General features: G+C 41.3%; 1 protein-coding gene across 2 annotated transcripts; it reads left to right on the plus strand.

Moving 5' to 3' along the window:
- The first annotated feature begins 3568 nt into the window (after positions 1-3568).
- pdik1l (PDLIM1 interacting kinase 1 like) lies at positions 3569-25904 on the plus strand. Of its 2 annotated transcripts, none has more exons than XM_068011484.1 (3): positions 3569-3652; positions 21116-21421; positions 23331-25904. In XM_068011484.1, exons 2-3 carry the CDS (start codon positions 21137-21139, stop codon positions 24084-24086), a joined length of 1041 nt encoding a protein of 346 aa, XP_067867585.1. In that variant the 5' UTR covers positions 3569-3652; positions 21116-21136; the 3' UTR covers positions 24087-25904. The 2 variants fall into 2 exon arrangements, with proteins under 2 accessions (XP_067867585.1, XP_067867587.1); XM_068011486.1 differs by lacking the exon at positions 3569-3652 and adding an exon at positions 3660-3798.
- Positions 25905-27066: the final 1162 nt, after the last annotated feature.

The raw sequence follows: 27066 nt of genomic DNA on the forward strand, positions 1-27066 counted from the left end.
CAATTAAATGCCTGCCACTGGGGCTGCCGAACCCTTTAAGGATGGCCCCCCACCCTGCCTCCAAGAGTTGCTGGCCAATCAGAGGACTGGCAGCTCCTCAGTCCCAGCAGCATCACCAGGAGCGGTGACCACTTCTGGCTTGCAGATGGCGATGAGGTGATGATGGACACCGACCACCACACAAGGTGAGTAGGGTCGAGGCTTGCTGGGGCCAATCAGGCAGGCAAGCCACAGTGATTGAAGGGGGGGGGGGGGGGGGTGTGGTTGGTAAGCAAAGTTGGGGGGAGTTGCACTGTGGGGGTGGACATTGTTGCTAAGGGCCCCTCCATGGGCCACAGAATGGCTGAGTAGGAGGACACCCCCAAGCCTGCGAAGAGGTCGGCAAGTTTCACCTGGCAGTGTCTCCACGCAGCAGCGGGCTCCTCTACCATTGGCTAAATGCCAGTGAAGGTAGGAGATGACCATTAAGTGGCCTGTGGCTCAAATGGCCTCCCAGCGGATATCCAGTCATGGACAAAATGGCATAGGGGCAAGACATCATCTTGCACGCTGCCCAATGCCACACCGCACCATTTTGTCTGCCCCTCTGCCTCCCAGCACATTGCCACAGACCCCTTAAAATTCCAGCCAACGTTTCAGGTCTCCATATGTGCTGCCTGAGCTGCTGAGTATTTCCAGCATGTTCATAGAATTGTAGAATGGTTACAGCACATAAGGAGGTAATTCGGCCCGTCATGTCCATGCTGGCTCCCTGCAAGTGGAATTCAGCTAGTCCCACTCCCTGGCCTTTCCTCGTCGCCCTGCAATTTTTTTTTTGCTTCAGGTGTTTATCCAATTCTCTTTTGATATCTCTGATTGAGTCTGCCTTCACCACACTCTCAGGTAGTGCATTCTATATCCAAACCATTTTCTGCATAAAAAAGATTTTCCTCATGTCGTCATTGGTTCTTTTACCATTCACCTTAAATTGGAATCCTGTGGTTCTCAACACTTCTGCCAATGGAAGCAGTTTCTCTTTTCTTACTCGCACCCACACTTTTTGGGATTTTTTTCTCCCTGCTGCTCTCACATGCGTTCAAGTCTTCAGAAGAAGGAATTTTCCTCCACACAAGATCAGGGGGCAGGTTGTTCAACCTTGCCCGTCTAAGAGCGAAGTCCAAAGTACAGAAAGTCCTCATAAGGGAACTCCTCTTTGCTGATGATGCTGCTTTAACATCTCACACTGAAGAGTGTCTGCAGAGTCTCATCGACAGGTTTGCGGTTGCCTGCAACGAATTTGGCCTAACCATCAGCCTCAAGAAAACGAACATCATGGGACAGGACGTCAGAAATGCTCCATCCATCAATATTGGCGACCACGCTCTGGAAGTGGTTCAAGAGTTCACCTACCTCGGCTCAACTATCACCAGTAACCTGTCTCTAGATACAGAAATCAACAAGCGCATGGGTAAGGCTTCCACTGCTATGTCCAGACTGGCCAAGAGAATGTGGGAAAATGGCGCACTGACACGGAACACAAAAGTCTGAGTGTATCAAGCCTGTGTCCTCAGTACCTTGCTCTATGGCAGCGAGGCCTGGACAACGTATGTCAGCCAAGAGCGATGTCTCAATTCATTCCATCTTCGCTGCCTCCGGAGAATACTTGGCATCAGGTGGCAGGACCGTATCTCCAACACAGAAGTCCTTGAGGCGGCCAACATCCCCAGCTTATACACACTACTGAGTCAGCGGCGCTTGAGATGGCTTGTCCATGCGAGCTGCATGGAAGATGGCAGGATCCCCAAAGACACATTGTACAGCGAGCTCGCCACTGGTATCAGACCCACTGGCCGTCCATGTCTCCGCTTTAAAGACGTCTGCAAACGCAACATGAAGTCCTGTGACATTGATCACAAGTCGTGGGAGTCAGTTGCCAGCGTTCGCCAGAGCTGGCGGGCAGCCATAAAGGCAGGGCTAAAGTGTGGCGAGTCGAAGAGACTTAGCAGTTGGCAGGAAAAAAGACAGAAGCGCAAGGGGAGAGCCAACTGTGTAACAGCCCCGACAAACAAATTTTTCTGCAGCACCTGTGGAAGAGCCTGTCACTCTAGAATTGGCCTTTATAGCCACTCCAGGCGCTGCTCCACACACCACTGACCACCTCCAGGCGCTTACCCATTATCTCTCGAGATAAGGAGGCTAAAGAGGGTACTCCCTCATCATTTTGGACACCTCTGTCAAATGTTCTCTCAACCTTCTGTCTAAGAACAACACCAGCTTCTCCAATCTATCCACGTACTGCAAGTCCTATACCCTTCTTGTAAATCTTTTCTACACCCTCTCTAAAGCCTTTACATCCTTCCTAAATTGTGGTGCCCAGAATTGGACACAGTACTCTAGATGAGGCCGAACCAGTGTTTTATGAAGACTCACCATAACTTCCTTGTATTTGTACTCTATGCCTCTATTTATAAAGCCCAGAATCCCTATGATTTTAAGCAATTTCTCAACCTGCCCTGCCACTGTCAATGATTTGTGCACATTCCTGCATTGCAACTGTGAATACACTTCAAACAGTACTTCATTGGTTGTAAAGTGATTGAGTCATCCTGTGGTCGTGAAAGGTGCTATATAAATGCAAGTCTTTCTTTCTTTCTTGCATATACCCCCAGCTCCTGCACCCCCTTTAGAATTGTGCCCTTTATTTATATTGCCTTTCCTCGTTCTTCCCACCAAAATGTACCACTTCACACGCCTCTGCATTAAATTTCGTCTGCCACTTGCCCGCCCATTCCACCAACCTCTCTACGTTCTCATGAAGCTTTTCACAATTTTCCTTACAGTTCAAAATACTGCAAATTTTGAAAATTGTGCCCAGCCCACCCAAGCCTAGTCCATTTAATACAGATGAAGAAAAGCACTGACCCCACTATATACCTTCCAACTACCCCACTGTTTCTTGCCAGTGAACTTCATATCCATCCTAACACTTCCCCACTTCTCTCTTTATATTTCAGATTTCTAACATCCACAACAGTTTGTTTTTTGTCTGAAGTAATTCACTGCCCACTTCCCCCCCCCCTTCGCCCTTCCCCCTTCGCCCTTCCCCCTGACGGCCAGTGCGCGCGCTCTGGTTGGAACACCGTATTTGAATTTGTGCTCCCGCTAAGGCAGAGCGCGCACGTACAGGCGCGCGACCAAGACTACAAGCAGGGGCGGAGTCTGCTGGGCAGGCGGAGCGAGACTGGCCGCTTGGTAGGCGGAGCTTAATATGGCAACCCCGGATGAGAAACAGAGTGGGGGTGGGTGGGCGGGCGGCTGGGGCTTGAACCTGATTCACAGGGCCCAGGTGAAAATAGGGGGCGGAGCGTAACTTAAAGTCCACCCAATTGACAGTGGTCGCCGGTGGTTGGGTAGGGGCGAGGGGTGGGGTGGGGCGGGGCTAGAGCGTGATTGACAGGGAGCGGTGGCGCACCCTTCCGACCGAAGCTGGCGATTGGCCCAGGAGCCGGGGTGGGCGTGGTGGGGAAGGGGCGGGAGCACGAGCCTGAGTGGCAGTTATTTGAAGCTGGCGCTCGCGCATTGGCGGCTGGCGCGAGCAAGCGGGAACGCGGGAGTGGGACGGAGGCAATGGCTGAGACGAGAGCGGGACAGCAGCGAGCACCAACCGACTGAGGTAGAAGGAAGCTGTGGACACATCTGTCTATCCTTATAGATATGTACACACACAGACAAATAATAATAGTCGGTGTGCGGGCAGCGGCGGATGGCCGGAGAGCGCTGCCTCCCCGCCCCCCTCTCACAGGCCGCTCATTCCCTGAGGTGAATCCAGACGGGGGGATGGGATGGGATTGGAGGCGGGAGGGTGTTGAAGCTTCGGTGCGGCCTACAGCTCCAGGCCTCTCTGTTTTCCCACTCTATTACTGTTATTCGGTTTGAGTTTCCCCAGCCCAGGCCCAGGTGGACGTTCACACGCCTCTAGCTGCATTTTCATTTGCAGGCGGTTTAGAGGAGCGACTCCATTGAGGGAATTGTAGTATGGGGAGGAGGGGCCAGGCCACACTTTCCCTTGATACGTTTCTTGAGGAATTTAAAAGGTTTCTCTGGCTGCTGTTTCCTACCTAGCCATATCTTTCGCCAACATTCCCCCACCTTCCCCAACCAACCAACAGTTCTCCTGAACTGTTTATAATGCACTAAGCAGATCTGCTTGGCACTGTTAAACGAAAGAACTTGCATTTATATAGCTCCTTTTGCAACCTCCTGGTGCCCCAAAGCACTTTCCAGGTGAAATACTTTTTGGAGTGAGGTCACTTTTGTAAAGTAGGAAATTTGACAGCCAATTTGCACACAGCAAGGTCCTGCAAGCTGCAATGAAGCAAATTACCATATAATCTGTTTTAGGTGTTGGTTGAGAGATAAAAGATTGGCTAGCACACCAGGGCAACTCCCCTGCTCTTCAAAATAGCGCTATGTCAGCAGATCCCCGATGGGCCCTTGGTATAATATCGTTTGAAAGATGGCACTCCAGACAGTGTGGTGCTCCCTCAGTACTCCACTGGTGTCAACTTGGATTATGTGCTCAAGTCTCTGGAGTGGGACTGTGAACCCACAACCTTCTGACTCAGGTGAGAGTTAGAGTCATAGTCATTTACAGCACAGAAGGAGGCCATTTGGCCTATCGAGCCCATGCTGGCTCTCCACAGTCAGTCCTACTCCCCTGCTTGATCCCTGTAGCCCTGCCAGTTTACTTCCCTCAAGTGGCCATCCAATTTCCTCTTGAAGTCATTGTCTTCTCTTCCACCACCCTTGTGGGCAGCAAGTTACAGGTCATTACCACTCGTGTAAAAAAAAACTTCCTTACATTCCCTCTGCATCTCTTGCCCAATCTGTGTCCCCTAGTCCTTGTACCATTAGTTAATAGGAGCAGTTTTTCTTTGTCTAATTTATCTAAGCCTGTCATAATTTTGTACACTTCCACTAAATCTCCCCTCAGTCGTCTTTGTTTTGAGGAGAACAACTCACCTTTTCCAACCTTAACCTTGTAACTAAAATCCTCCATCCCTGGAACCATTCCAATAGCATTCTGCTAAGTGAGCCACAGGTGACACCTCATTTGCAGTTGTCAACTGAAAGTTCACTACCCTCACTCCCATACCTGTTGTCCCTACTTCAATTTTTTTTTCATTTGTGGGCTGAGCAACACTGGCAAGTCCAGCATTTATTGCCATGCAAAATTGCCCTTGAAAAGGTGGTGGTGAGCTGTTCTCTTTAACTGCAGTCCATGTGGTGTAGGTACACCCACAGTGCTATTAGGGGAGGAGGATTCTAGGTTTTTGACCCAACGACAGTGAAGCAATGAGGATATAGTTCTAAACCAGGATGGTGCGTGGCTTGGAGGGGAACTTCAAGTGGTGGTATTCCCTTGCATCTGCTGCCCTTCTAGGTAGCAGAGGTCATGGGTTTAGAAGGTGCTGTTGAAGGACGCTTGGTGAGTTGCTGCAGTGCATCTTGTAGACGGTAGACACTGTGGCCACTGTGTGCTGGTGGTGGTTGAAGTGAATGTTTAAGGTGGTGAATTGGGTACTGAGCATGAAGGCTGCTTTGTCCTGGATGGTGTTGAGCTTCATGTGGTGTTTTGAGTTGCACTCACCTTGGTGAGTGGAGAGTATTCCACCACGCTTCTGACTTCCACCTTGTAGCCAGTGGACAGGCTTTGGGGAGTCAGGAGTGAGCCACTTGCTGCATAATTCCCAGTCTCTGATCTGTAGCTGCAGTGTCTATATGGCTTGTCCAAACATGCATACATACGAACTACAAGGAGGAGTAGGGTATTCACCCCTTGAGCCTGCTCCGCTATTCTGTAAGTTCATGGCTGATCTGTTTGTGGATACAATTCCACTTTCATGTCTATCCCTGATATCTTTTGACTCCCTTGTTTGTCAAGAATCTGTCTATCTCTGCCTTAAAAACATTCAATGACCCTGCCTCTACTGTTTTCTGGGGAAGAGAGTTGCACAGATTCCTGACCCACAGAGAAAAAAGTTCTCCTCATCTCTGTCTTAAATATGAGATCCCTTATTTTTAAACTGTGCCCGTTAAGTTTCTCGTCAGTGGCGATCCCTGGATGTTGAACATCAAGGGGAGATGGTTACAAATCTCTCTCATTGAAGATGGTCATTGCCTGACACTTGTGTGGTGTGGTTGTTACTTGCTACTTATCAGCCCAAGCCTGAATGTTGTCCAGGCCATGCTGCATGTGTGCATAGACTGCTTCAGTATCTGAGGAGTTGTGAATGGTACCGAGCACTGTGCAATCATCAGTGAACATCCCCACTTCTGACCTTATGATGGAGGGAAGGTCATTGATGAAGCAGCTGGAGATTGTTGGGCATAGGACACCACACTGAACTTCTGCAGTGAAGTCCTGGAGCTGATTGGCCTTGAACAACCACAACCATCTTTGTGCTAGGTATGACTTCAGCCAGTGGAGAGATTACCGTTGACTTCAATTTTACTAGGGCTGCTTGATGCCGCATTTGGTCAAATGCTGTTTTGATGTCAAGGGCAACCACTCTTACCACCTCTGGAATTGAGCTTTTTTTGTCCATGTTTGAACCAAGTCTTTAATGAGGTTTCTCCCCTTTGCAGAAGATGCTAACTCTTATTGGGACATGGCTTCATGGCACCCCACCCAAATGCCCATTTTTTTCATTGAACTCTGAATGTTGGCAGGCTTTACATACCTGAGAGTATTACAGCTGAGTTTGATTCCTGCATATTATTGATATCCACATGTATGCGTTTTTAAAACTCCTGTAACCATTTAAACTGAGAATATCTGGGTTGTGCTCAAAGACTGTGTATAATAGGGTGAAATATTGATAATTCAGTACCTCAGATTAGCTGCAACTAAGAGTAAACACAAGTCCATTGGCTTAAATGATGGTGTATTGGTGTTAATATACTAAATAAGCCTATAACCATTCTGAAATAAAAAGAGAATGCAGTAAATACTCTGGTCAGGCAATATTTGTGGAGAGAGACAGAGTTAATGTTTCAGGTCAAGATCTTTCATCAGAACATCATTTCAGTTTTTGAGTTCCAGCATTTGCACTATTTTGCTTTTCTGTAACAATTCTGCTTGAATTAGGGATGCTTTCAAATGTTGCCAAAACAGATCTGTCAATAGTAAGGAAATACTGGAAATGCAGGCCAGTCAGAGAAGGATGACTCCCACCAGAAACAATCATAACATTTTATTTTGATTTCCAGTATTTACTATTTTTTTAATGAAACATCAGGGAAATGTAAGGAATAAAACTGATTAGCAAGACTAAGATTGTACAGCAATAAAAACAATACATAAATATAAAGTTTTGATTTTTAGGACATTGATTAATAAAATGACCAATTTGGATACGCATTGTGTTGCTTCCAGCGATGTGCTTAGTGAGATTTTAATTCATCTTGCTCTCAAGTAGCCGCACTTCAATTATAGAAGGGTTTGGACTTGATTAGTTTCACTTTTATTGCGCGTCTAGCTCTAAAATTTTCATAATGTTTGTACTATGATTGCTGGTGTTCTAAATAAAATAAGTTGACTTTGACTCCAGTATTGAATATGGATTCTTTAGTATCAAGTTGATTATGTTCTGTATTTAACAGCTTCCCATAGAGTATTTGTTATATACCAGAAATGCATGATGAAGAATGTGATTGTAATTGCCCCTAATGTATCACAAGGTAATCTGAAACATTAAAGAAAACAGCTTACATTGGGTTGAAAACATCATGAACCATGGATATAAATCATGAGTTGTTTCATATCCCTCAAAATTACTGCTTTGCAAACATCCATATATTCTCATGTAACCATGATGATGTTTTTACCTTTTTTAATGGTCAAATGGGCGGGACTTTTTCCACACTAAAGTGTATCTCTGATCATAGTGCTTTGATATAATTGAATCATGAATGTGCCTCTGGGGGAAAGTACTGCAGAAGCAAATATGAAGAAGAAAGACTTGCACTTATAATGCCTTATTCAATCTCAGAATCTCAAAGCATGTTGTTCCAAGTTAAGATAGCATCACAAGGTGTAATTACAAAGCTCATGTAACTTATTGGTATCACTTGATCCCTGAAGTGTACTGCATCCTCAAAAAGCACGTGAGCCTATATTAAACATTTTTTCTTAGATCATGGCAGATATTAGAGGGGATAGTATTCGTGCAAAAGGCTTAAAGGGGGTGGAATTCTTCAAGTGCATTCAGGAGATCTTTATGAGCCAGCAAGTAGAGTCCTACAAGAGGAGGAGCGGTACTGGACTTAATCCTAGGGAATGAAGCCAGACAAGTGGTAGAAGTGGCAGTGGAGGAGCATTTCCGGTGTAGTGACCATAACTCTAGGATTTAAGGTAGTTATGGAAAAGAGCATAGAGGGACCGGAAGTAAAAGTACTGAATTGGGGGAAGGCAGATTTTGATATGATATGAGGACAGAAAATGCAGTACCATTATTCAAGAAGGGTAGCAGGGATAAACCAGGTAACTATAGGCCTGTGAGTCTAACGTCAGTGGTAGGGAAATTATTGGAAAAAATTCTGAGACGGGATTAATTTCCACTTGGAGAGGCAGGGATTAATCAGGGATAGTCAGCATGGCTTTGTTGGGGAGATCGTGTCTAACAATTTTGATTTTATTTTTTCGAGGAGGTGACTAGATGTGTAGATGAGGGTAAAGCAGTTGATGTAGTCTACATGGACTTCAGTAAGGCTTTTGATAAGGTCCCGCATGGGAGATTGGTTAAGAAGGTAAGAGCCCAGGGGATCCAGGGTAATTTGGCAAATTGGATCCAAAATTGACTTAGTGGAAGAAGGCAGATGGTGATGGTCGAGGTTTGTTTTTGTGAATGGAGGCCTGTGACCAGTGGGGTACCACAGGGATCGGTGCTGGGACTCTTGCTGTTTGTAGTGTACATTAATGATTTAGACGTGAATATAAGAGGTATGATCAGTAAGTTCGTGGACAACACGAAAATTGGTGGTGTCGTAAATAGCGAGGAGGAAAGCCTTAGATTCCAGGATGATCTAGTTGGGCTGTTAAGATGGGCGGAGCAGTGGCAGATGGAATTTAATTCTGAGAAGTGTGAGATGATGCACTTTGGGAGGTCTAACAAAGAAAGGGAATATACAATGGATGGTAGGACCCTAGGGAGTACAGAGGGACCTTGTGGTGCTTGTCCATGGATCACTGAAGGCAGCAGCACAGGTTGATAAGGTGGTTAGGAAGGCATACGGGATATTTGTCTTTATTAGCCGAGGCATAGAATATAACAGCAGGGAGGCTTTGTTAGTGCTGTATAAAAAGCTGGTTAGGCCACAGCTGGAGTATTGTAATACAGTTCTGGTCACCACACTATAGGAAGGATGTGATTGCATTAGAGGGGGTGCAGAGGAGATTCACCAGGATGTTGCCTGGGCTGGAGCATTTCAGTTATGAAGAGAGACTAGATAGGCTGGGGCTGTTTTCCTTGGAGCAGAGAAGGCTGAGGGGGAACCTGATTGAGGTATACAAAATTATATGGGGCATTGGTAGGATAGATAGGAAGAAACTTTTTCCCTTCATGGTGGGTTCAGTATCCAAGGGGCATAGATTTAAGGTAAGGGGCAGGAGGTTTAGAGGGGATTTGAGTAAAAACTTTTTCACCCAGAGGGTGGTTGGAATTTGGAACACACTGCCTGAAGGGGTGGTAGAGGCAGGAACCCTCACAACATTTAAGTAGCATTTAGATGAGCACTTGAAATGCTGTCGCATACAAGGCTATGGGCCAAGCGCGGGAAAATGGGATTAGATTGGACGGGTGCTTGATGGCGCAGACACGTTGGGCCGAATGGCATGTTTCTGTGCTGTAAAACTCTATGACTCTATATTGTGATCAACGATAAATATTGATTTTGAGCACATCAAACTATAACAGATTAAATGGTTAAAATTGTACAATATTCCTTTTTAGGGTTATTTTAAACTTTAAAATCCTGGATGTATCTATACCATTGGCAATTATGCATGAATAAATTTCTCAACCCCTCCCTTCACTCTTGATTTTAAATTGATGGCTCCTCATCACTGATCATCTTTACCTTTTCACCTTGGCAAAACCCTAAATTTTAAAACCTTAGTCTGCATATTAATAAATCTTGTGCAAGGTATGTACTTCCTTACTTCCTGTTGTGATTTCTGATCTTGCTATTGTTCACCATTGTGAGTTGCTACGTTAATATTTCCCATTCAATTTTGCTATGTAGTAGTTGCTGGTTTTCTGGGTTGAGTTTTTGAAACCTCGCTCCCAAATATCTCTCCAGCTTTTAAACAATATAAAATTATATTCATCAACTGACCATGGATGAATATATTAGCTTTTTTCCTTTTAGCACTTTAGGTAGGTTTGGAATCATCTGAGGTGCTAAATGAACCCATGTTGCTCCTGTTCTTGTGCTGTGCAAGATGGACCAAGTATTCAATACTCTGAGATTATAGTCATAATATGCACAGAACAACTTGATTTCTCAAGTCATGTCCCATCAATTTCAGCAACCATATTCTAGTAGTTGTCAAATGTGGTAAAATGAAATAAAAAATAACACACTTAACAATTCGATGCAAATCCTCCTCCGTCCCCATGCCCAACCTTTTAGGGAAAACACAAACCTTTCCTTTTATAGCTTTCAGTTTTATCTGGTATGGCAATTTTGATATGTTTTTATGCTGTACTGCATTGGATATGTAAAACTTTGGTTGTTCTGAGAATATACTTACTATGCTCAATGCCATTGGTTAATGTTAAGAAAGGAATGTTTGAATTGATGCTCCCTTCCCAATTTATAGTCAATATATGACCCTGGTGACATTTTGAAGTGAATTAGTTAATTTTTTTAAAGTCATTTACAGCATAGAAGGAGGCCATTTGGCCCGTCGAGTCCATGCTGGCTCTCCACAGAGCTATCCAGTCATTGCCACTCTGCCGCTCAATCCCCACAGCCCTACAAGTCTTGTTCCTCCAAGTGGCCATCCAATTTCCCTTTGAAGTCTGTTTCCGCTTTCACCACCCTTGTGGGCAGCGAGTTCCAGGTCATTGCCACCTGCTGTGTAAAAAGAGTTCTTCCTCATACTTCCCCTACATCTTTTGCCCAAAACCTTCAATTTCTGTCTCCTAGTCCATGTACCATTAGTTAATGGGAACAGTTTTTCCTTGTCTAACTTATCCAAGCCTGTCATAATCTTGTACACTTCTATTAAATCTCCCTCAATCTCCTTTGTTCGAAGAACAGCCCCAGCTTTTCCAGTCTAACCTTGTAACTAAAATCTCTCATCCCTGGAACTATTCTAGTAAATCTCTTCTGCAATCTCTCAAGGACCCTAGCATTTTTCCTGAAGTGTGGCGATCAGAACTAGATGCAGTACTCCAATTGGGGCCTAAACAGAGTTTTATATAGGTTCTGTATAACTTCCCTCTTTTGTACTCAATTATGAAGTCCAAGATCCCATATGCTTTACTAACCACTCTCTCAATATCTCCTACCACCTTCAAAGTTTGATGCACATGTATCCCCAGTTCCCTCTGTTCCTGCACACTCTTTAGAACTGTGCCATTTAATCTATATTGCCTCTCCTTAGTCCTTCTACCAAAATGCATCACCTCACACTTGTCAGTATTACATTCCATCTGCCACTGTTCTGCCCATTCTGCTAGCCCGTCTGTGTCCTGTTGCAGGTGGTTCATATCATCGTCACTGTTTGCCACACTACCAAGGTGTCATCAGCAAATTTTGAGATTCTACTCTTTATTCCAAGATCCAAGTCATTTACATATCGCAAAAAAAATTATATTAGCACTGACCCTCAACACCACTGTCTACCATCCTCCAGTCTGAAAACAACCATATACTACGACTTGTTGCTTTCTGTCCTTAAGCCAATTTTTTATCCAATTATACACTGCCCCTCCCCTTTCCATGATCCTCAATTTTGTTAACGAGCCTTTTATGTGGCACCTTATCAAACGCTTTCTTAAAATCCATATTCGCAACATCCACTGCATTCCCTGTTCCTTCAAAAAATTCAATTAGATTAGTCAAGCATGATCTTCCTTTTAGAAATCCATGCTGGCTGTCCTTTATTAACTCGAGCCTCTCCAAATGTTTGATTTTTTTCTTCCGGATTATTGTTTCTAAAACCTTACCCACCGCTGTTAAAACAACTGGCCTGTAGTTGCTAGGACAGTCCTTGCATCCTTTCTTGAATGAGGGTGTCACATTTGCCACTCTCCAATTCTCTGGCACCGCCCCTGTATCCAGGTAAGATTGGAAGATCATGGCAAGCCCTTCCACTATCTCCATCCCCACTTTCTTTAGCAACCTGGGATGCAAGCCATCTGGAGCAGGTGATTCAACTACCCAAAGCAGAGCCAGCCTTTTTAGTATCTTCCCCCTCTTTCCCCATCCCTGTCAATTTTACCCTATCTGTTGCCTCTGCTGTCTACTGATATTCAGATTCTGCTTCCTTAGTGAACACTGATACAAAGTACTCACTGAGTATATTAGCCTTGCCCTGCCCCTCTGAGCATGCATTGCCCTCTCTGTCACTAATAGGCCCCATTGCCCCTCTTACTACCCGCTTACATGCTGGTAGGAGATTTTTCGGTTCCCTTTTATGTTAACTGCCATTCTATTCTCATGCTGTCTCTTTGCCAGTCTTATTTTCCTCTTTGCCTCTCCTCAAGTGGCCTGGATCTCGCTTGAATTCACCTGACATGCATCATACACCCTCTTTTTTTTTTTGTTTCACTATAATCTCTATCTCCCTTGTCATCCAAGGAGCCCTGTTATTGGTTCCCTTACCTTTGGCCCTTGTTGGAATGTACCTAGCCTGTATGTGAAGCATCTGTTGCTTAAAGATAACCCATTGTTCCGATACAGCTCTTCCTGTCAGTCATTGGTTCCATTCTCCCCTGGCTGGATCCCTTCTCATTGCCATGGAGTTAGCACTCTTCCATTCTAGAGGTTCTACCTTATATCGTTCTTCTTTTCTGCATTACTAGTCTAACCCTTATGATAAGATGATCACTCTTGCCCAAGTGCTCTCCGACAGACACTTGGCCCACCTTATTTCCCAGCACCAGATGTAATGTCTCTTTTCTTGTTGGACCGAGAACATACTAGTCAAGGAAGTTCTCATGAACGCATTTCAGAAATTCCTCCCCTCCTTACCCTTTACTCAAATTATCCCAATCGATATTTGGGTAATTAAAGTGCCCCAATATCACCACTGTGTAGTTCTTGCACATCTGTGATTTTTTCTGCAGCTTTGCTGCTCTATCTCTCTCACTATTTGAAGGTCTTTAGAATGCCCCAGTAACGTAATCATACCCTTTTTGCTTCTCAACTCTAACCAAATGGATTCTGTCCTTGCCTCTTCAAGGACATCCTCCCTTTCCAATACTACAGTGTCTTCCTTAAACAGTACTGCCACCCCACCTCCCTTTTTTTCCTTCTCTATCTCTTCTGGGCAGGAAGCAAAGAGATACAGACCCTTAGAAAATAGGCGACATGTTTAGGTAGAGGATCTGGATCGGCGCAGGCTTGGAGGGCCGAAGGGCCTGTTCCTGTGCTGTAATTTTCTTTCTTCTTCTTCTTCTTCTTCTGAACACTTTATATCCTTGTATATTAAGCACTCAGTCCTTGCCATTTTTACACCGTTTGTTATTGCCACTACATCATATTCCCATACTGCTGTTTGTGCTTGTAGCTCACCAACCTTATTCGCCATCTTTTGTGCGTTTACACGCATGCATTGTAATCCTGTCGTTGCATTCCTCTTAGTCTGTCTCAGTCCGCTCCTATCTAATGCAGAACTACTCCCTTCTCTAGTACTGTCTAACACTCTTTCGTTATGTGCCTTATTCCTCTTTTCTATATGCTGGTGCCCAACTGCCTACCAATTTAGTTTAAACCGTTCTTAACCACACTAGTGAATGAATCCACAAGAACATTGGTCCCGGCCCTGTTGAGGTGCAACCGATCTCTTTTGAATAGGTGCCGCCTTCTCCAGAATTGGTCCCAATGCCCCAAGAATCTGCAGCCCTCCCTCCTGCACCATGCTTCAAGCCATGCTTTGATCCTCCCTATCTTCCTATTTCTACTCTGTCTAACGCATGGCAGTGGGAATAATCCAGAGATTACTACCTTCAGGGTCCTACTCTCTAACTTCCTCCCTAGCTCATGAAAATCTGACCATAGGATCTTAATACCTGCCCTTGTTATGTCGTTGCTACTAACATGTGTCATAACTTCTGGCTCACTCCCTTCTTCCTGCAGGATATCCTGCACCCTCTCTCTGATGTCCTCTACCCTGGCACCAGGGAGGCAACACACTATGTGGGACTCATGATAACCGTTACAGAAATGCCTCTCTGTCCCCCTGACTATGGAATCGGCAATAACACTGCATTTCTGCACTTTTCTCCTCCCTCCTGTACTGTCCCACACCCATTGGTGCCATGGTCTGGACTGCACTCCTTCAGGGTGTTGTCACTCCCAGCAGTCTCCAAAGCTGAGTGGCACATGCCCCGAAGACTGCTGCACTTACTGCCTCCTGTTGCTGTTCCGGATGGCCACCAACCAACTACCCCTTGCTCCAAAAGGCTTGATATCTGGTATAGTTATGGGAAATGTAAAAGGTTAAGCAAATCTGTGCATATGTGCAGTGATTGCTTAAGAAGTAGAATGCAGTAATTAAATCAAGAAATTGAACTACATCTTGTGTAACCCGAGAACTATCATAGAAGGGTATCTAACTGTTTTGTGACACCCTGCAAACTGTCATTTGTGACACTAACCAATATCATCTTGCTACAGGTGGATGGGATGAAAACCAAAGAATGGAGTTGATTAAAGAGAAGGTGGGAGTGTTGCCTTAAGGCGACATATGCCATTTATTTTGCAGAGGAATGAAAGGCTTGAGATAAAATGTTATTTGGACTGTAGTAAAGCCTTGAAGAAAGAAATAGGGTTGTCAGAAGTTGGATGGGATTATCAAGAATGCATATAGTAAGATTTATGAATGATGTGAGTGAGCTGACGGGGAGATTGTTGAAGAAACTGCAAAGAACAAGAAAGTGAGGATACATTTAAGTAGAGAACAAATGGAATACACTTGAAGTTTGGCAGAATTTTGAGGGAGGAGGGCACTCAGTGAGGTCACTGGCTGCATCATTTGGAGGGGTTTCAATTCTTGAGGTCCTTGCATTTTGAGTCTTTGGTGAGGGTTGGAGCTGTGAAGAATGACTAGTTGTGGAGAAAAGGATTTTGGAATTGTTTGTGCTCTGGGATTATCCTGGAGTGGTAAACTGTTGTGATTGAGAGGGAGTGACATTACAATTTGAGATGATTGAACCAGAGCTGCTGCTGCTTGACAACTAGGCCAGATGAAGTATGATTGAGCTGTAGCCTGTTGAAAGCTGTGGTGATGGTTATTGTACTAAGGGAATGGTAGATGTGGGAATTAAGGGATCTGAGGGGATATAGGGGTCAAAGATGAAGTTAAACCAGTTAGGGATAATGTTGATCAGTTACCAATGTCGCAGTGACAGGTCAAATTCATAGGATGCTAAAGGATGAGTGTTTGGGATAGCTTTTCCAGAGTGAAAAATGATGGGAGAGGGAGGGGAAGAGATGTCGGTGTTAGAAATCTGTTTGCAGGAACAAAACTCTGTTTTTGTGGTTTCAATATATGAAGAAAATTTCATGTACAATTGCACTTTACTGAAATACCAAATATACTGTGAAAGTACCACTGCCTGGAATCTTAATGGCAGGACTTCCACCAAAAGGCTCATCTTCAATTTAGCTTGCAGATTGTGGATGTTGGCTATGATGCAGCATAACACAAGTCAATGCAAGAGCAACAATGGACAATTCAAATGCATGATGAATAAACAAGTGTGGAACAGTCACAGAAGCTCTTACAAAAGGATAATGAAATCCCAAAAGCACCACTCGTAATTGGGCAATAGATTAACAACTTGTAAAGACATAGTGCTAACTTGCAAATCACTTTAGTAATGACCTCGTTTTTGCATTTGGCGGTGAAGCAAGGGTGCTTGCCACTGACATCAAAAAGCTGCCCCCAGAGATCTAGAGAACTCAGTGGTGTTATTTGTCTCCCTTTCTGATAGCAGTTTAAATCTGGGCCAAGTCGATGTAATCTCTTGGTGTGTGGCAGCAGTGATGTCAGCAAGCAGGCAAGCAACCAGGCCATTGAAGTATTCACCCATAGCAAACCAGGAAGTTAAAAGCACTTAATCCTTCACTTTTTTAATTTAAATTCAGGTAGTGAAAAAACTGATTGGATTAAGATAGAAGTTAAAATGAAGATAAACTTTTATCAAAATATTTTTTTTTAAATGTGGAATATTTATTACATAGAAATTTGACATTCCACAAATAGAAAATTAACTTCTCAAGGCCAGTGAGGATGCTTAGACTAATTATGAAGTTAGTATGCTGTTAAACTTCAGTTACTCTTAGTTCAACAAGATGTAACTTTTTCCCAAGGGTTTTTACAGTGAGATTAACAGCATATAAGTGGAAATTCTCATCAATTCCATTTATTTCCATGATTGCAGTCCAGGTTGGGGGCGAGGGGTGGTGTCCCCTCAACAGTGCACCCTCTGGAGAAACAGTCACTGACAGCAACTTCTAGATACTTGTATAATTCTCCATGTACAGACTAAAAGTTGCTGTTGGTTTCAGTGGAATGGTGATGGCCAACGCTGACAGTTTTGGTGTCATTACTACTGCAAAGTCTGGACCAATATTTATAGTAATCAGACTGAAAGTCAAGAGTTTTGGGCCAGTAGAAATGGGAATCTTGGTTTTGTTCATGAAATATTACTTGTGGTTGTAGTGGATTTTTCCCAACAATACATGAGCATTTTTCTAGATAACCTTGACTAAATTTGAGCCAGGTTGATGGTCATAATGATGTGATGTCATACTAGACTGAAATGCAGCAAGTGGCTGTACAGGGTTAATAGCACCACTTTTGGTCTTGCAAATTTTGATGTTTTGCTGCAATAATGTACAATTCTTAAGGGTGATGAAATAAGACTGCTGTAAAGACTTCATGTCAAGCGGACTATAACGGCACTGATATATGCGCTGTAGCAGTAAAGGCTGTGATCTGTTATCTTACCTCTTGAGTGGATGCTAAAAAGTAAGATTTAGGCACAGTGTTGCACGTTTCTGTCCCTTGTTTTATTGGTGCAGCTGGAATATGTGTAGGATAACTCGTGTTGCAGGTAGAATAAGGTAAAGATGGTATATACAATGATGCATTAAGGGTTTTGGATGAGGCAAGTTCATGTGTTCAGCTTCTGTATACTCCACCCTGTACTGTTGTATAATTAGTTTGGGAAGGTTTCCAACAGCCCCCCTCTGCTCCTTTCCTCTTCGGTTAAAAATGACGCTTTCATTTTTGAGAGAAAAGTAAAACCCATTAGAAATCTCCATTCAAAAGTTAGTGTGGAAATGAATGCTCTGCAATCATAAGGGAAATTATTGGCTCTATCTGAAACACTTTTTCTCTCTTTTGGCAAACACCCTCTGTTTTCTAATGTTTCCTGTTTGTGGCTTTTTTGTGGTATGTTTCAGGGAAAATAGTTGGTAACTTGACTGTTAAAACTGTTTAATCCTAGTTAAAGTTGGTACTGTTGAAGTGTTGTGACGAAAATGTTCAGAATGGTATAAATAAAAGTAATGAATTTCATGTAATATATTATGTGGTAGTTACACTATTAGGCACCTCATCATGGTATCATGACCCAGTTTGAGAATTCAGTGTGGAGAATTGCACATCATTCTAGTGAATTGCATTTGTTTCAGTGTGGAGCATTGCTGATTTTTTTTTTAAAGTGAATAAATATGTATGCATAGCAGTGGACCTGTAAAGTTTGAAACTGTGAAGTCAGCAGCACAGGGGATCTAAGCTCTCTGCATCCTTTGACAAGATGATTTGTTGCGGTACTCTCCACTCTAACCTTAAGTCCAAGTTTATTTCTTCCCTCTGGTGATTTGCCATTTTTCATCCAGTGCTGCAGTGATCATCTTTTCCAAGATATTAAGGGGTGCAGATAGGGAGAAACTATTTCTGCTGGTTGGGGAGCCTAGGACTAGGGAGTCTAAATATTAGAGCCAGATCTTTCAGGAGTAGAAGTAGGAAACAATTGGATACACACAGGGTGGTTAAAAACTTGGAACTTACTTCTGCGAAAGGCAATTAATGCTGGATTAATTAAGTTTTAAATCTGAGATTGATATATTTTTGTTATACAAAGGTGTAAAGAGAAATGAAGAAACAGCAGGAGTTAGCTCACAGATCAGCTATAATCTCATGAATGACAGAACAGGTTTAAGGTGCTAAATAGCCTATTATTCCCATGTTTCTATCTGGATGCTGCTGATTGCCACAGAGGACCAGAAGAGACAGGTTTGCACAGAGGCTTGCTTAAAAAAAAATTTCCTGTAACTGCTATTGGGAGCTTTTCTGGTGACTTCAGGAGCTCTGTACAACAGTAGTGAAATACCACTAAAGTAATATAGGCAAGAATTTGCCATTTGTGTACATCAGCTGCCTAATTTGAATAGAAAATCCTGTTCTTTGTACAAATATGAACTATGTAAATGCAACTAATAAATATTCAGTACACCATTTTTAAGTGACTGCCATATTTTGGTATAATTACTGTATGCACTATTTTCTTTTGGAGGTTGTTCATACATAAACGATGATCAACAGAAGTCTGAAGATGGAAAATAGAAACTTAGAATGTTTTTCTGATTGTAGTGCAAGTAGATTAATTAGTTCCAATTTACAGATCAAGAATATGTTAGCATGTGATGAACCTAGTTGTAATTTGAACAGCTGTTATACTTATGCAAATATGTGAATTTAAAAATATTGAAAAGTTTTTATACCAAAGGAGCTTTTTTATTTCCACCCTGTGTACCATTTGTTTGCATTAAATCAAGAAAAAGTAATAGCTTGGGTTCCAAAGCTTGGTGTTGCATTTAGTCTATATAGTATGTGAGGCCTGATTTGAGTAACTATTTTGGCTATATTAGCCAACATGCTGTTTTAAGCTTTGTTTTGGTGTACTTAGTGTTGTATTTGATGTGTGGGCTGTAGCTTATGTAGGTCTAGTTGCTAATCCTAGTTTTGATAGCACCAATCTACCTTGAAATTGAAATTTTCATATTAATTTCATTTATGCAGGTGTAGGTTTTGTCTGGTGTCAATTTCACAATCTTGGAAAAACTTGAAACCGCTACATTTTTGAACTACTGTACCACAGTAAATCTAGTATACAAATTTGCATACTATTGGGCTTTTTGATTAAATTAATCCTCTGCATAAAAATGTGAACAAGTTTTTAAGTACTTAATTCATAACGTGTAAAGAGCAAATTCAGACTATTGCATCCAGAAAATCTGGGGTAACATATCTTCTGAACAGGTGTAAGCAGTGTTTTGCAACTTGTGTGAAAAATATGGATTAATTTTACACTGCTTTTGACAGTTGTGAAAATCAGTGCTGTGCAGAATTGAATATTGCATTGGGTGACAACGTGCAATACGTTAGGCTCTGATGAATTCACATTCTTAGTCTTAGTTCAATATTTTTAACTTTAAAAATTCCTTACTGTATTCTTCTGGAAATATTGCAGTATTCAACAGTAATAACCCTACATTGACTCTAAGAATTGGCGAATGTGATTTTTGATATTTTTGATTTATTGAGTACAGGACTTTTTCAATATCTCAGTAGTGACCATACTTGCAGTTTTAATCTCTACACCAAGTCCAACATAAAAACAGGAAAGCCTGGAAGTCTGAAATAAAAACCAAATGTCAGCAGCTTTAAAGAGACGGGTTATGGCATGTAGAGTTCCACATCTGATATGTTGTAATCTTTATTTTCTTTGCAAACTGGCTTTTTTTTTTTTAGCAATTACTGCTATTAATTCAAAAGTATTTAAAATTTTGTGCTCCTCTCACTTTTAAGTAAGTGATTTGTTGAAGGAATAACTATAGTTCGATTAAATATTTTGAAGTAGAGAAATGGAGTAGTTTGAGATTGCTCAAGCAAACAGCCAGCACAGACATGATCTGCTTAATGTCACTTGTGCTGCAAATAGGTATGGTTCCTTTACGTAGACAAAAGCACTGTTCTTTTTTCACTTGGAAGCGTGGGGTGGGGGGTGGGGGGAGAGAGAGGGAGATTGCACAGTGATCTTGTAACCTAAAACTCAATGTGGGCTTTAGTTATGATTTGTAATATAAAAATTGAAATTGGTCCATAAACCTTTTTAACTGTACCAAAAAGAATAGTATATACTTGATTGGAAAATCATGATTGATATTTGCAGATGTTGGTGGCCAATTGGCATTTTCTCACTACTTTATTTTTTTACGTCAAAACTGAGTTTTTTAATGTAAATATCAGTGATAATGCTTCTTGTGTTACTTTAAAAATCCCAAAATTAGCTTTTTAATGCATTAATTATAATGGGTTTAAATATGATTACTGTGCATTATATGTTTTGTACTGTTCTTTTGATTTCAATTTCTATTGACCAGCTGTACATGGTTCATGCACGGCCTTGTTCATTTTGTTAGGCAATGAAGTCTAATAACTTACAGCAGCTGTACTGCTGACAATATGCGTTAGAATTTAACATTTAATGATTACAGAGCTGTCCAAAAGACATAAGATTTACTAGCATCCTGAACGAAAATTAATTCATTGCTGTATGTCTAAACAATATTACACATACAAGGTTGTTTTGCTTCTGAAGAAATTCTGAAACCTGTAGCTTTAATACCCCGTAAATTCTGTTTCAAATAATGATCTACAATTTTTTTTTTTAATTGCCAGATCAAGAAGACACTTGGTTTGAATCTCTAACATTTCATTAGCATCGCTTTTTACCAGGTGTTCGAAGCACAGCTGTATTTTGTGATGCTTTCTTGTACTTTGTGAAGTAGAATTTCTTACTTGATTTTTTTTTCCCCCCTCCAGTTTTTTTAAAAAGTATTGTCCATGGCGAGTAGAGAGCCAAAGTACAACTTGGTGCGTGAGTTGGGACGTGGCAGTTATGGTATAGTATATGAAGCGGTGGTGAGAAAGACTGGAGCAAGGGTAGCAGTGAAGAAAATTCGGTGCCATGCACCTGAGAATGTGGAACTGGCTTTGCGAGAGTTTTGGGCATTAAGCAGCATTAAGAGTCTTCATCCTAATGTGATCCACCTAGAGGAGTGCATCCTGCAGAAAGACGGGATGCTGCAAAAGATGACTCATGGATCATCCTCTTCCCATTACTTAAAGGTAAAAGTTTTTAACTTTTTTTTTGTTCCAAAAGACAACAGATAGTAACTCTCTAATGAAGGTGGATGAATAAAGGTTAAATAAGTGGTTGAAAATATAACCCCAGTTTTTCATGTTTGCCTGATTTTTTTTTTTAATTGGCTGGCTTATGTATCTCTACAGCAAAGACTGCAAAATTCCCATAATTTAGGCACAAAGTTTTGTGTGTAAAATAAGGGGGAACATCTTTGGTCTAGGTCCATTTGTTCGATATAACATTGTGCATGATATTGCTGGAATGAGGTAAGGCCACGAAAGTTAAATGGCAGGCAGTCTATTAACGTCCTATGATTTAAGATCTCAAGTCTAGTTAATATAGTTTAGTGATGACTATTGCTTGCTCTGAGGAAATACGGATATCCTAACTTTGTATTTGACGCTTATGATGAAGGATGTTAATACTGCAGAATGGAACATCTTGTGTCAGCATCAAGAACTTCCAGGCCATGTATAGCATAGCTAAGTTGCAGATAACGTCCTTGTTTACTCAGCGCCAACATTGTACTTTCAGCTCTACTGCTGAAATTTTTTTATTAATCCAGTCATTTATTGTGATTCTGAAGTAAGATTGCTAATTCAGAGCAAAGTGATGGGCAACTTTGTGATGTGGATTTATGCTCCTTTTTTAAAAGTGGTGAGTCTTGTCCCATTTAGTTTGAGATGTTTCATTTCATTGCATCAATTTCCCAAATAAAACATGCATGGTATTACTTGATTGGAACAGTGTTTTGTAACCCTGTAATTATTTTCTGCATGTGTGAGACTAATCTTTATTTGAATACCTAAGCATGAATAGTGAGCTAACAGGGTGGGAGAGAATGTATGGATTACATGCTGAATTTCTCCAACTTGATTTTGTGTAGTTCAGAGTATTTGCATTATATATTGAAAACCTAAGTGCATATGTAGTAAGATTAGAATTGAGAGCCAAGGTTTTTTAGTTACTGGTTTGGACAATACAGATATTCTGCCTCTGCTCCTGTTTAGCTTTTGAGGTAGCAGCTAGGTGATGCCCACTTAATGTGGTTTCCCTTGGGTGATTTTCATATATGCTTTTGCTGAATGGGACACCAAAAAAATTGCTGTTTAAGAAATAAGTTTTGTGCTCCTTTAAAATGTAACGTGGCAAATAAAAACAATTTGGATACCCAGTCAAGCATGAAATGTAGAATAAAACTTGTGTTATAATGCTAGCCCCAACCTCCCAAGAACCCCCCTAGAATATCAGTGACTTTAATTTCTCAGTGCCCCTCTGCCAACCAATGCTCACTAAGCTTATCAATTAAGTGCTGAAATGTTGGAGAATTCTAAGCGCTGGAGATCTGTCCACGGTGACCTAGATTGCAAGTGCCTGGAATAAATTCATCTCGCTAGAAAGAATACTGTCATCTCCTCGGTCTGGTTTGTATTTGAAGCTGGATTCCAGTGATGTAAGCACTACATCCTAACTAGGCTGATTACTTAAGTAACCAAATATGTCTAAAATTTGACTTTTTATTATAGTATGGAAATCTGAAGACTGACATTTTGGACCAGTTTGAAGATGATTTTGTGTTTAGGGGTGTCACTACATTTTGTTCATTCAGTTAAAATAGTTGCTGCTGTTAACTTGTGCCTTATTGAAAAATATATTAATGTAAAACCTTACTGAAATTTTTTTTTGAATTTGCTGATTACTGTTTGGACAAGCGCAAACTTCAATAAATGTGATAATTGCATATATAATTTTGACTAAATCAGATTCTGCAGCATTCCGAGATAATATCTAGATCTGAGCCAGAATGGAGGCTCAACAGCTGGAAAGCTGTATTTTCTGTTAAGATTATGTACATTTAACAGGACCAAACTTTATTTGTATTTACTTTTAAAGCTGGTGGAAACGTCACTGAAAGGAGAACTTAGCTTTGATTCTCGGAGCTCGTACTATCTATGGCTTGTAATGGATTTCTGTGATGGTGGGGACATGAATGAATATCTGCTGTCGAGAAAACCCAACCGTCGGACCAACACTAGTTTCATGCTACAGCTCAGTAGTGCCTTGGCTTTCTTGCACAAAAACCAAATTGTGCACAGGGACCTGAAGCCAGATAATATATTGATTACTGAGACCGGATCAGAGGCTGGAGAAGGAGGAGGAGGAGGAGGAGGTCCCATTCTAAAAGTGGCAGACTTTGGTCTGAGTAAAGTCTGCTCGGGGCTGGGAGCAGACCAAAAGGAACCAGTTAATGTGAACAGATGTTGGCTTTCTACAGCTTGTGGGTCAGATTTTTATATGGCGCCAGAGGTTTGGGAAGGTCATTATACAGCTAAAGCAGACATCTTTGCACTGGGAGTCATCATTTGGGCCATGTTGGAGAGACTTACTTTCATAGATTCAGAGACAAAAAAAGAACTATTGGGAAGCTATGTGCGTCAGGGGACAGTAATTGTGCCTCTCGGTGAGGCACTGTTGGAAAACCCCAAGATGGAGCTCAACATTCCTGTTAAGAAAAAGTCCATGAATGCAGGAATGAGACAGCTAATTAAAGAAATGCTAGCAGCAAATCCACAGGACAGGCCTGATGCTTTTGAACTAGAACTGAGAATATGTAAAATCACATGCAGAGAGTGCAGCCGGACTGCGTAAGTCTAAGCGTGCATGTGAAAATAAGAAATGTTACACAGGGCTGGCTCTGAACAATTTTGAGGCTTGCCAAAGTTTTTAAAGTGCATGCAAGCCATTTTTTGTGCCACCCTTGTCCCCAAAGTGTAAATTCAAAAGTAGCTAGCTCAAAATTTAACCTGCAGTGCTACGGTGCTGCTGTTCATTGGTACCCATGTCCTAACTCTGAAACCACCTCCACTACTGTTACTTTGCCAGATCCCAGTTGACAAATTTTGAGCCTCTTTGTCTTGTCGTTTGCAAATCATTTATTGATTGTGTGACTGTAGTTAAACATTTTATTTGGTGCTGAAGAACATAATCTGTTATACGGTTCTGATGGAATGCCATTTGTTGGGTTTCTGTGGGGTGTTAGCTGTTAAATGAACATTTTATTTTCAAGGATCCCTTTTTGATCATCCATTAATTAATTACTTTTGGTCATCGTTATTTACTTTTCACAGGTTCACATTCTCTTCTCTCTCCCTCCATGCCCGCCCCAACCCAACCCCCAAAACAAACTCTTGACCAAACATGTCTTAAATTAACTCTTCTGTGGTGCTCTGCTCCAAAATGGCTTCTGATGGCCCAGGACCTTTAAAGTTTTCTTTTCTTTCAAACTTTATTATTTCCTCTACATTCATTGGTATTATTTTTCTTCTTGGAAATTGTTGATGCCACCTGAGTCATCACAGCTTACTATTGTTTAAAAATGCCTGGTAATGAACTTTTCCACAATTTATTGCCATTAATGCAATTTTTGTATGTCAACATGAGCCATGACTGGTGGTAAGTTAATAACTGACCCTTACTGAGACGTCCATCAAATTTGATCTTGTATTGAGCTGCCTTCTGACACTATTTTAGTTAAGACAAAACAAATTTTGAAATTGGGTGTTATTTAACAGTAAAATATGTAAACAAGAGTGACTTCAAGGTGGTGCCTGACCCTTACGTGTGACTATATATAAAAAAAAATTTCATGATTTCTTTCTCTTTTCCTGTGCCCATATCTTCATTCTTGGAAATTTAATTTGAAGAGCTTTAAATATTGCTTTTTTCTGTGGATGTCGTTTTTGAATTTGACATTCTAATCCTGTGGTGTAGAAGCCAGTAGCAACACCTGTCCTTTGGACATATAAATGAAATATTTGCCCTGATCTTTCAATTTTTTTTTAAAGAGGAAATTGTTAATAGGGAAATGAACTTGGAAGTACGTTTCACCTGCCTGATTATGGAAAAAATAGCAATACTTTTCTTGGTTCAAAAAGAGGCAGTTTGAAAGTGGATTTTTGGTAGATTGGTTTTACTTTGGCTGTATTTTAAATTGAAGGCTATCTTTGCCTTGGTGTGTTTGACTTTATTTGAATAGCATAACATGGGGGGGAAGGAGAAGAGTGTACAGTTGGGTAATCCCATATTTGTGTCCTTTTGAGATGAAATTTAGAATGGATTGTGAGGATGAGGTATGGTGTTTTGTAGAGCGTCTGACTACTCAGTTAATGCCTTTTTGACTACTGTCATTGCCATGTTGCTGTATCAAGAGCATTGCACATCTAGAATCCATCAGGTCAAATGGAAGCTATTTATAAAAGAAAAGGTGGAAGTGGTGATGATGTAATGCAATATTACATAAGGCTACAAAATGTAGGAAAACTTGTTCTTAAATTCCAAGGCACTACCTTGTTAAGTGGGTTACCTTTCTACTGAAAACAAGAAAATGTATTAAACTAAATGTAAAGTTTACTGTGAAATTTGTAAGATTGTGTAATTTATTTTAAATGTAATATGTATAATTAAAATTCTATGAAAACCTATTTCTGTATTTAATGACTTCTAATCAAAATGTACAGGTTGTTGATTAAGAATTTTTTGGCTGGGCAAAGTTTTAGTTGGAGTTTGGTTTCTAAAACATTGCTTGTGTTTAGTCAGTTTATCCACCAAACCACAATTGCTAATGATGGGAGGGAACATTGAGGAGGATGTGTTGCCAAGTTGCCAGATTGTCTATAATGTTTACATAATACATTGGTTATCTTGAGTGATATTTATTTTATATGTTTTACAAGACAGGATGGGTGTCAAAGCACAGGGTTAATTTTAGGTACTTTAAATCTCAAAGGTTTGCTGCTGTTATGACCGAGGCGGGAGTGATGCACTGTCAATTCAGTCCCATCACTCCACAGGTTGCAGCATATTATAGTTTTCCCACCCAACTGGAAAAACAGCCAATTAAACCCTCTAGTAACCCCCAGAATAAAACCGACCAAACCAGGTATCTTTAGAGAACAAACTAACTATTTATTAAAAATAAACCTATGTCTAAAGACCTTTATAACTACTTCTTTTAACCTAACTCCCCCATTCTCTCTCTCTCATTCAAAAATAGCAGTAGTTAACCGGTTTTAAAAGTGGTGGTTTTAAAATTAGCTATTTCTTAATAAATAAATAAGTCTTTGTGGGTTACATTCCTGATGGATGAGGTATTCTAATGTGAAAATAATCAAATCCTACTCTAAGTCTCCAGGCGCATTTGATGAAACAATCTGTTTTTGATAGGCATTCAAACTCCTCAGCTGCAGCAGGCGTCACACAGTTCTCTAAACAGAGTATAACAGGTCTGTTATTTGGATTTTAAAATTGTAGATTTGTCGAAACTTTACGAATTCCAGAAAACACAACCAGTCAAGAGAGTCAATCTTGAAGCAAAGACTTAGATTGGAAGTAAAGAAAAGGGATTTTATTTTGTCTACCTCCAGCAATACGAATGTTTTCTTCAAAAGGGATTCCTTTTTTTAGGCAATTAACTCAGCTTGTAGCTCCTTTGTAGAATTTCTGCTGAGAATGAATAGACAGCTCCTTTCTGCAGTAGCATGTTTTGCTGGAGAGTGTCTCAAAACTAACTGGTTTTGGCCAGTTTTACATAGTCAAATCGAAGCATTATACCATGTGACACTTCTCTCCT

Source organism: Heterodontus francisci, chromosome 31 (assembly GCF_036365525.1).
Source record: "Heterodontus francisci isolate sHetFra1 chromosome 31, sHetFra1.hap1, whole genome shotgun sequence".
NCBI classification, from domain to species: domain Eukaryota; kingdom Metazoa; phylum Chordata; class Chondrichthyes; order Heterodontiformes; family Heterodontidae; genus Heterodontus; species Heterodontus francisci.

Coding starts and splice junctions, on each gene's coding strand:
- pdik1l (XM_068011484.1), top strand. CDS start 21,137: ATGGCGAGTAGAGAGCCAAAGTACAACTTGGTGCGTGAGTTGGGACGT. Junction 21,422..23,330: donor CCTCTTCCCATTACTTAAAG/GTAAAAGTTTTT, acceptor TTACTTTTAAAG/CTGGTGGAAACGTCACTGAA.